This window comes from Papio anubis, chromosome 8 (assembly GCF_008728515.1).
Source record: "Papio anubis isolate 15944 chromosome 8, Panubis1.0, whole genome shotgun sequence".
Lineage (NCBI taxonomy): Eukaryota > Metazoa > Chordata > Mammalia > Primates > Cercopithecidae > Papio > Papio anubis.
In genome coordinates, this window is record NC_044983.1 from 6,752,955 (window position 1) to 6,763,935 (window position 10,981).

General features: G+C 49.4%; 1 protein-coding gene across 1 annotated transcript; it reads left to right on the forward strand.

Annotated features, from left to right (window-relative positions):
- Positions 1–144: 144 nt before the first annotated feature.
- Positions 145–9,815, forward strand: LOC101016209 (neutrophil defensin 4). The gene is given in 2 exon segments (XM_003918977.5): positions 145–307; positions 9,502–9,815. Coding segments are annotated over 2 exon segments (285 nt in total). The 3' UTR covers positions 9,624–9,815.
- The last annotated feature ends 1,166 nt before the right edge of the window (positions 9,816–10,981 follow it).

Genomic DNA, 10,981 nt, shown 5'->3' on the forward strand with positions numbered 1-10,981 from the left:
CTCCAAAGAAATGTCCACCTCCTCTCACTGAGAAGGTTCAAGAAGGTTTCTTGTCTCTGAGCGTTCTCCCAGCTATAACTCTAGGCAGGCTCCTCCCTCCCCACACATCTGCTCCTGCTCTCCCTCCTCCAGGTGACCCCAGCCATGAGGACCCTTGCTCTCCTTGCTGCCATTCTCCTGGTGGCCCTGCAGGCTCAGGCGGAGTCACTCCAGGCAAGAGCTGCAGCCCAGGAGCAGCCTAGAGCAGATGATCAGGAAGTGGTTGACTCCTTTGCATGGGACGAAAGCGCCACTCTTCAGGTTTCAGGTGAGAGAGGCCAGTATGCAGAGCTGCAGAGTCTAGAGGGACAGATGGGAGATAGAGTCTGGAATGGAGTCTCAATGGCCCATGTCACTTAGGCGACTTCACTTAGCATCTCTGAGCCTTGATTTTCTCATCTGTAAACTGAGTAGAAAGTCAAATAAATCTAAGAGATTTTCTTCTCCCAAAACTTCATTCTAAGATATGTCTGTGAAATTCACTATGTTTAAAATACAGAGAGACATACTAACTAGTTCGTTCTGGATCTAAACAAGTAGACTTAACTATTGGGAGAATATTTTACTCTGTCTATAGAGAATCTTTTAAAGACTGAGGATGGGCCTAACAGTGTGTTCAGGTGTGTGTGGGTGATGGGGCCGGAGCACAAAAATCAAAGCAAATGAGAGTGAGTCTCAAATCCTGTGAGACCAGCACTGCTCTGTGTATTTATTCCTATTGACGGAGGTTGTTCATGCTACCAGCCCTAATGCAGCCAACATCACCCATCAGTCAGCATGTGACTTCTCCAAGATTCCCTTTACCACCCACTGTTGACCTTAGTGCTCAATTTCGGATGCTCTCTCTGTGTCTGTAGGTTCAACGAGGGGCTTGCCCTGCACCTGCAGACGAGACTCCTGCCGTCCTGGAGAACAGCGAAGAGGGACTTGCAGTGCTCCTGGAGTACGCTGCCCGTACTGCTGCCGCTGAGCTTGCGGAAGAGAGAAAAACGAGCTCATCATTTGCCTTCAGAGCGCCAGGGAATTGCTGTTACTCCTATACCTGGTCCTCAGTTTCCTTTCCTCATCCCAAATAAATGCCTTCTGATAAGACTTCTGTGTTTACACCTCTTTAATGTGTGATATGTTTCTGTGTCAACACATTTGGGATGCACGTACCAGAAACCTAAATAAAATTTTTGAACAAACTAAAATTCAAATTTGTAGGAATTTCAAGCAGGAATTTGAGCTTCAAACCTCAGTTGAAACGAAGGTCCAGTGTCACCACCGATCTCCCCATCCACTGCTCTGCCTTTTCACTCTGCCTCATTTTCATCGGATCCATTGTGTGCTGGGCAAACACTCAGGGTCAGCTTAAAGTTTATGCAATCACAAAATTGTTACTTCTCCAGGAAAACCAGCATCGTCTGTGCTAAAGAATTGGAGTTTTATTGAACGTGTCCAGGTCACACATTTGCCTTTTAAGACATAGGGTTACAGGAGATCCACTGAAACAACTTTAATTAAGAGGGAAATGGGTTGTTAGCAAAGGCGGGATGCATGGAACAGAAAGCACGGCAGCCCACACCAGGATGTCCTCATTTAGAGCACCCTCCAGCCACGTCTACTAAGACCTGGATTTCACTCCCATAAAGTTGTCTTCACACCCAGAAAACCCACACGCACAAATGCTCCACTGCACTTTGCAACGTGCACTCTCTTGGGTTGCCTTAAAGCCGCTGAGAACCTGACTCTACTTGGAAAATACAACTTCGGAGGGGAAAAGAGAAGAGAGGAAATAAATTTCATCACGACCTTGGCGGCCCTGTTGTTGCTGCAGGGAACTGAGGCTCTGATACCCAAAACATTCAGCACATCAGTGAGTGAGCAAGAAACCAAGTCTGGGGAAAGGGAATGAACCAGGGGCGCCCTCTGAGATGCTCAGAGTATTTGCCGGAAAGGCCACAGCGCCCCCTGCTGTCCTGCCTCCTACTGCAGCCTCCCCACCAGGCACAGCACACGTAGGATCTGCACCTTCCTGAGCCTGTCTTCCTCCTCCCCTGCAAGAGGAAAGGGTCACTACCTAACCCCGGTGTCCCTGAGGGCCAGGCTGACATCTTGCTGTGACATGACCTTTCCTCCTGTCTGTTCTCCCTTTCCCTCCCCTGATTCCCACTGACCCTTGAACCCTTGTCCAATATGTCCTACAAATGACCTTTCAGGATATGACCACTTTCAGTAATCCAGCGTAAGCCCCTCGTATTTTCTCTGGATCTGGTAGTTGTAGTTGGCGAATTTAAAACACATGTTTGAAAAAGAAACTATATTCAAGCCATGGCTACTCGTAGCGGGTGGGTCACTGGTAAAATGACACAAGGAGTTTCAGTGGGACAGAGAGGTTACAGGCTTCAATAAAGGAACGTGTCTCTAGTGGGTTGTTCACCATTCCAGACTAAGACATCTCATGGCCCAGACACTGCTGTGACCACCAACGTCAACCACAAATGCCCAGAGCCCAGGAGAAGGGAGCAGGTGTTCCCCACGTCCACCCCATGCAGATTCTGAGCATGTTTGGCCCCACATTGAGGCTCTGCCTGTCTGAAGAGGCAGCTCAGGGGTCCACACACCCCACTGAGATGCTGCACAGCTAGAGAACCCAATATAGATTCAAGGGAGGACACAGTGGGTCTGACAGAGAAATGGTCCCGGCTTTTCCCCTTGTTTAGACAGTGACAGCGATGGACCCAATAGGATTCAGAGTGTGAAGACTGTGCACCCTTCTTTGGTTTCTGGTTCACTATCACTGATTCAAAGTCCTCCGGTCATGAACTAACTCTGTCATGTGGGTCTAAACTGTCACGTGGGCCAGGCTGACTCCATCTCAGGGCATCTGCACTTCACCAAGAATTCCGCCTGACTTGCTCCCTAGCTCCGGGGTCTCAGCTAAAACTTCACTTTGTCACTGTGTTCTTCCTCAATTTGTCACTTTTAAACTGCAACAAGTTCCCCCTGGTGACCTCCATCCCTCTGGTTCTCTCTATGGCTAACTTCAGAATTATAACCATCGCACCTTCTATACACTTCACTGACTCTTTGTAACATCTGTCTTCTTATGCTAGAAGGGAAACTGCATGTTGGGCTCATCGTACCACAGTGCATAGATGAGTGCCTGACACATCACAGGGGATCAATAAATTCATCATGAGTGAATTAATTAACCATCTCTAACATCACATATTATTATAAAATCACATTGTTATTACAAAACTGTCTAGAATAAACCTGAAAACTACAGAGTTAAGACAGTCCTTGTTCCTAGTTTCTGTCATAGCATACCTTTAAGAACAAATGAAAAACATTAAAGGCAGAAATACAGAAAAATATCTTGGGCAAAATGTGGCTTCATGAAGCATTCGGACTTTAGAAGAAAAAAGCGACTATTTTGGCTTGCAGTGGCAATAAAAAATTGTATGGTTAAGCATAAAGATATTTAAAACATGGAGACACTTAACAAAGGAGTAGAGCAGCATGTTCAATGGAGAGAATAGCATCAGGTTAAGAGATAGGCAGGAGGAGGTCAATCTCCACTGAAATGAGAGAAATTGCTGTTGCAACAGAGAAGGATGGAGTAGAATTCGGGCCTCTTTGCTTAGAAGCCTGCAACAATCCAAGGGAAAGAGCCAGACGAGGACGGAGCATCCCTGCTCCTCTGTGTGGATAAAGGCACACTGGGAGCACCACATGTGGCGTCTGCTGCTGCGGTCTAGGGTGGGCGATGACTGCTGCAAACTCTAGGACAGAGAATTCAGGGAGAGGTGTGAGGGTCTCCAAACAGGGCAACTCGCTCAGCCTTGGATGAGATCCAGAACTGTTCCCCAGGATGCAGGCACAGTCTAGGTTCACTGATGATGTACAAGAGATTTTCTACCTTGAGCCACTCATACGGTAGGACAATAAAAGAGTAAGTCAGATGCCTCATCCCTATAAATGTAATTATGCAAGGGTATAGCAGCCATGTCTCTGTAGGAGGATAAAAACCTAACTCCAATAAGCACAAATTAGCCAACACAGATGGCCCAATCACACTGGCAACTCCCAACGACTCCAGGAACGTCCCAGCCCCTCACAGGCTGAAACCCTCCTGCCTCACTGCAGGAGAGGGAAACCGTTTCCCCCATTGCAGTAACATTTGACTTCTATTAGTAAGAGTCTCAAATAAAATGCCTTTGTGCATTTCTGAAAATATCCATGCAAATTTTATTTTATAAAATGAAAGATACAGGCTATTTGCTTGCTCTCTAGTTTGATTTTTCTGAACTCTGCTTACAAGAAAAAGCAGAATGTAATGGATGGAAAAAGGTATGTTCCCTTCTGAATACGCATTTTTCTTTGCTGCTGAAAGCCAAATAGCTCATTAAGAATCCTGGAGCTGCTGTGGCTCAAGCCTGTAATCCCAGCACTTTGGGAGGCCGCAGCGGGTGGATCACGAGGTCAGGAGGATCGAGACCATCCTGGCTAACATGGCAGTCCCCACGCAAAAAATACAAAAACTAGCCGGGCGGTGCATGTGGCGCCCGTAGTCCCAGCTACCCGGGAGGCTGAGTGAGAATGGCGGATCCTGGGAGGTGAGCCCAGTGAGTCGAGATCGCGCCACTGCACTCCAGCCTGGGCGAGGATGGACCTCTGGGAACTGGAAAAAGAGTTCACTCTGGTGTTACCTGGCAGGTCACCCTCCCAATCTCTCACTACTTTTACCTTTGAATAACAGCGACCCTCAGTCATCTTTGTTCCAACAATCTTTGTTTCACCCACTAGACACCCACTAATTCTGCCAGGGCCTGGAATTCCTCTAGCTCTGAACATCAACCAAGAAGCTCCCCATCCCTGATCTCATTCGCTGTCCTTCCAGCCTCTCATGTAGCCGTCCCTCCCTCACTGCTGATCAGCCTCGATAAGGCTGTTCTCGGCTGGGTACAATGGCTCATGCCTGTAATCCCAGCACTTTGGGAGGCCAAGGCGGGTGGATCACCTGAGGTCAGGAGTTGAAGACAAGATTGGCCAACATGGTGAAACCTCATCTCAACTGAAAAAAAAAAATTCAAAAATTAGCCTGGCGTGGTGGCAGGAACCTGTAATCCCAGCTACTTGGGAGGCTGAGTCATGAGAATGGCTTGAACCTAGGAGACAGAGGTTGCAGTAAGCCGAGATCACACGTTTGCACTTTAGCCTGGGCGACAGAGCAAGACTCCGTCAAAAAAAAAAAAAAAAAAAAAGGCTGTTCTCCCACGGGGCTGTGCATCAAATATTTTACCTGGGAGCCTGATGCCCAGGCTGCACCCAGCACACTGGTCCTCTGCTCTCATCTTCTGTCCTTGTGCACTGCACTGTGTTTGCATCAGGTTCTCTGAGTTTGGTAGTTTGGATGTTTTTCAGTCATCTTAGTTGGGTCTTGAATTCAAATGTCAGAAACCACAATGAGCTAAGTTAACATTTTGACTCCCATATCTTGAAATATTCCACAGATTACCTCAAGGCCTCTAGTCAACAGTGCAGCCGTTGTGGAGAAGACACCAGCCCTTGAGCCAGGTGGACAGAGACCCAAGGTAGCCACCGAAACAAGACACACAGACCTCACACCCAGCTTAACTCCTGCATACCTCCCATCTGAAGTCCCCCTTTTTAAACTCTTGCCTTCTCCCCAAAACCTTGAAATGGTTGCTTTGATATGAATCCAGCCATTTCCCCCTTACTAGTTTTGGTTAATAAAGTCGCTCTCTTTCTACCACACCTCCATCCAGTTATCGCTGCTGCAAGTGGCGAGCCACGGGACCTGTGTTTAGTGACATGTCCTCACAAAGTGGAAGGAATGACGAGGTGCTCTGGGGTCGCTTCTACAAGGGCATGAATCCCATTCAGGAGGCCCGTGCCCTCCTGAGCTGATCACTGGATAAAGCCCACACCTCTTGATGCTATCACCTTGGGGTTTAAGCTGTAAACGTATGGATTTCAGAGGGACGAAAATATTCAGGCCACAGCACCATCCCATACTGAGGAAGTGAAAGATCAGTTAATTAGTATCTGACCCCAGAAAAGAACATAGCACTAAGTCAGGATTATTTTACTTGTCAAAATATCACCCAGACTAGATTCAAGAGGAGAGGAGATAAACCTTCCTTTCTTTGGGAAGAGCCACGGATGTAGGATGTAGGGGCCATATTTTTAAAGCTGCTCAATGGACTTATTCTCTCATAGTGTATTGTAAAATGCAACAACACCAGACACACAGACAGCCTGACAGGAGCTGGGAAAGACATGCAAAGGGCAGGGACTCGGACCTCCTGCCTGTGGCAGCTGGATCTGCAGGTCCAGGAGTTGCTTTGTGGCACAGGCAGCACCAGGACCCTCCCTGCAGGACAGTGGACAAAGGACTGAGGGGAGGGACAGGGCAGCGCACTCTGAAGAGCTGGGAGGTGGCCAGTCCTCAGAGCTCACTCCCACGCAGCTCCCGCCCTGCCCCATGCTAACGTGCACCCTGTGTTCCACGACTGCCCTTCCCTACCAGGTCAAAACCACGTACCAGAACCCTGACCAAGGTCCGCACATCCTGTGTCTGCTGGGGCCCCTGGACACCCTCAGCATGTGTGGGAATATACTTGCTGCTCCTGGAGGCCTCTCTCCTCTCACACCCACACCTGCACCCCCACTCACAGCTTCCCCAGAACATGGTGTCAAGGTTCTGATGGTGTTCAGGCTGATGGTGTCAAGGCTCTTATTAAGTGTCCAGACTTGCTTAAATATTCCCTGGAAATTCAAGAGCGTGTGGATGAGAGAAGAGTTTCAGCCACGTCTACTCTGCCTGGGAGTCAACACTGGTGAAAAGAATGGGAAACTCAGGCTGGGGAGATCATGTATGGACACAGAAGCAAAAGTGTTGAAAAGATTTTTAGACAAAACACTGTTTTTTTGCTTAAACCCAGAGTTCTGCCAAGGTTCTGATGCAGCCCAGAAAGAATAGTGAAAGAGACCACAGGAGATGAGTCCCTCTCTTCTAATTTGGGTTGGAGTTTGAGAGTCACGTGGGCGAGGAGGAGGTAAAGCACAGGTGCAACCTCAGCACAGACTGAGAACCTGATGGGCCCTGGGCTGCCAAGTCTGCCCCTGCCATGGAGTAGCACCCCCCAGCCAGCAGTTACCACCCCTCCAGTCATGCATGGGAGGGAATGACCTCAGGACACTGGGCTGGGGATGGAAAAGGCAGAACCGGCAGCCACCACTGACTCGGGCCACCTGCAGCGCATCTGTTCTCTTTGACCTCCTGAAACCACTCCGGGTGTTGCTGGTGAGGCCACCACGTGGGCCAGGCCACACTCCTGCTGCGGGACTGCTGCACCTGCTCCCCATTTTCCTGGACCCATCCAGGTTTCTACAGGACTCCCCCAGCCCCTCCTGGCCTCTGTTCTGATGCTCTCCCCACAACGAGGCTGCCATGGTGACACTACTGAGCAGCACTCTGCCCCCAACACCGCGTCACCTGGGCACTCCAGGTCACCTCAATGTTATCCTTTTACTCTGTATAATAACCACTGGCTGCATAGTGTATCATATCCATCATAACTTTGCTTATTGTTTGTCTTCTCCACTAAAATATAAGACGGAAACAGTGCTTGCCACTCTCTGGTGCTGGAATACAAGTAGAGCAGCCACCAAATTGTCCTCCAGGACCATCAAGGTCCTGATCCCAGATACGGTCCAGTTAACAGACGGCATGCAAAGGCCCAGGGCACAACATTTTGCAGCAGGAGACTTGGCCAATGCATTCTGCTCATTCCCATCACAGAGGGGTCGTAGTCTGTGTTAGCTTTGACTTTGGAAGGGACCCAGTACACATTTACCAAATTGCACTCAGGCTGTCTCAGTAAGCCAGTTACTGCCCGTAACTCGTGCCCCCAGGACTCCCTGTGATTCAGTGTGAACTCCTGTACCCTGTGGCACTACATTGATAGCATTTTGCTCAGGAGCCCCTAGAAGAAGGAAGTGAAAACCACGCTGGTCGTTTTAGTGGCTTCCTCCAAGACCATGGCTGGGCCACAACCCACACAAAGTTCAGGCCCAGTGCCGCTGTAAAGATTCTAGAAATCACCTGGTTCTCAGCGGGCCACCGAATTCCCCTTGCAGTTGAAACCCAAGTCTTCACCATTAGGGTGCCAGCCACTTTGTGGCAAGCCCTGCACATACTGGGACATTCTGCCTGCACCTACACCCCACTTGTCCGTTCTGCTGAGGCCCACAGATGCCATCATGCAGAAGCCCTCCACGTCTTACTGGGGCCACAGCAGGATACAGCATGCAGCTGGCTCAGCAAGTGGTCTCCCAGGCCGTGCCCAGGTCCTGGGTTCTGAGTTTCGCATAGAGGCCCTCAGTACCACCAACCATGACTCCCAGAGCCTCTGGACAAAGCACACCCATCCTGGCTATGGGCTTCTGCAGGCATAAACTTCCTGGCAGCTGCAGCTCAATATCCCCAGTTAAAAAGGTGGCTACCACTACACACAACGCCCGTATAGAAACAGGCACTACGGGACAGGTTCTGATGCTGCTGTGTCCCCAGACTCCAGTCATGCCCCACGTCTGATTCCTCCTGACAGCGGCTACTCATGTCTCCCTGGGAAAATGGGAACAGCACCTGCAGGACAGGCCAAACCTGGCACCTGGGTCCTTTCAAGTGACAGAAAGCTGAGGCCATGGTTTCCCTAACTCAGCTCCCGCCTACAAGCAGAGAGAAATAGCAGCAGCGACTCTATTGCCCGAACAATTGGTGACCTGATGAGGCCATGGGAAGAGTTGGACATGGCGAGTCCACATACCTCACGGAAGGCAGTGCTGCCCTGCCGGCCGGGAGCCGGCTGACCAGCAACCACCTCCCACATTTATCACAGCAGGGCCTACATAGGAGGGGAGGGTGTGCTGAGCCCAGTCACAGAGCTGGCGGTGCCAGTTGCAGGGGAGGTTACTGTGGCCATAACCCCACCAAGGGTCATGTTTTTACAGATTCCTGGGCTGTGCCCAATGTATTGTGAGTGCCCTGGAGCCAATGCCTCTGGAATGGCCTCTGTAGCGTGCACCTGTTTGGGTCAAATTAGGGGAGACTCCAGTCCTCCTACAGGCGATTCATGCCTCATGCATTCAGAACCAACATGCCCAGGCTATTTTTCACGACTCAAAGGGTGAGGCATCCACAGTGAGACTACTGCTATCTTTGGCCTCCACACTGAGCCTGCTGACAGCCCCTAATGTCCTGTCCCAGGAGGTTAGGGGTCAGATGCACCTCTCAGGGCCTGGGTGAGATCCTCTTTTTCTTACAAGCTACCGGCCCCTATGCAGCCAACATCACCTGTCAGCCAGCATGTGACTTCTCCAAGATTCCCTTTACCACCCACTGTTGACCTTGGTGCTCAATTTTTCCTGCTTTCTCTGTGTTCCCAGGCTCAACAAGGGGCTTGGTCTGTTCTTGCAGATTACTATTCTGCCAGTGAACAGAACTTCGTGTTGGGAACTGCGTCATCGCTGGTATCAGCTTCACATACTGCTGCTCGCTTGTAGATTAACGTTCTACTGTCCAAGAGAATGTCATGGGGGGAAAGTCATCATCGGTGGTGTGAGCTTCACATGCTTCTGCAGCTGAGCTTGCAGAACAGAGAAAAATAAGTTCATAATTTGCTTTGAGAGCTACAGGAAATGATTGTTTCTCCTATACTTTGTCCTTAACATCTTTCTCGATCCTAAATAAATATCTTGTAACAAGATTTCTTTGTTTACACCCTCTTTAAAGTTTGAAATGTGTGTGTGTCAAGACACTAGAAAGCAACTGCCAGGATCCTACATTAAGATTTTGAACAAATTAAAGTTCCAAAATCTAGAATTTTTAAGGAGCCATGGCTTCAGACACAAATTGAAACGAAGGCACAAATGATGCTGCTGATCTCACCATCCACTGCTCTGTCTTTCCACTCTGCCTCATTTTGAATGGATTCACTCTCAAAGACAAGTCTTATATGCTAGGCAAAAGAAACAATGTCAGCTTCCAGTTTAGCTACTCACAATCTCACTATTTCTCGGGAAAAACCACCATCCTCTGTGTCAAAATATTGGAGTTTTATTGAACGTGTCCAGGTCACACATTTGCCTTTTAAGACACAGGTTTACAGGAGATCCACTGAAACAACTTTAATTAAGAGGGAAATGGGTTGTTGGCAAAGGCAGGATGCATAGAACAGAAAGCACGGCAGCCCACACCAGGGTGTCCTTATTTAGAGCACCCTCCAGCCACGTCTACTAAGACCTGGATTTCACTCCCATAAAGTCGTCTTCACACCCAGAAAACCCACACGCACAAATGCTCCACTGCACTTTGCAACGTGCACTCTCTTGGGTTGCCTGAAAGCTGCTGAGAACCTGATTCTTCTTGGAAAATACAGCTTCAAAGGGACAATGGGACAAATGAAGAAAGGAAAAACATTTCATCAGAAACCTTCCGTTCTTGTTGTTGCTGCAGGGCGCTGAGACTCTGATAACCAAAACATCCTGCACATCAGTGAGAGAGCAAGAAACCAGGTCTGGGGAAAGGGAATGGACCAGGAGCACCCTCTGAGATGCTCAGAGCATTTGCCGGGAAGGCCACAGCGCCCCCTGCTGTCCTGCCTCCTACTGCAGCCTCCCCACCAGGCCCAGCACATGTGGGGTCTGTACCTTCCTGAGCCTGTCTTCCTCCTCCCCTCCAAGAGGACAGGGTACCTGCCTAACCCTGAGAGCCAGGGTGTCCCTGAGAGCCAGGCTGACATCTTGCTGGGGTGTGATGTGACCCTTCCTCCTGTCTCTCCTCTCTGTCCCTCCCCGAGAAACCCACTGTAGCTTTAACAATAGTTGAGGATGTCTTGCCAACGGCCTATAAGGACATGACCACAAA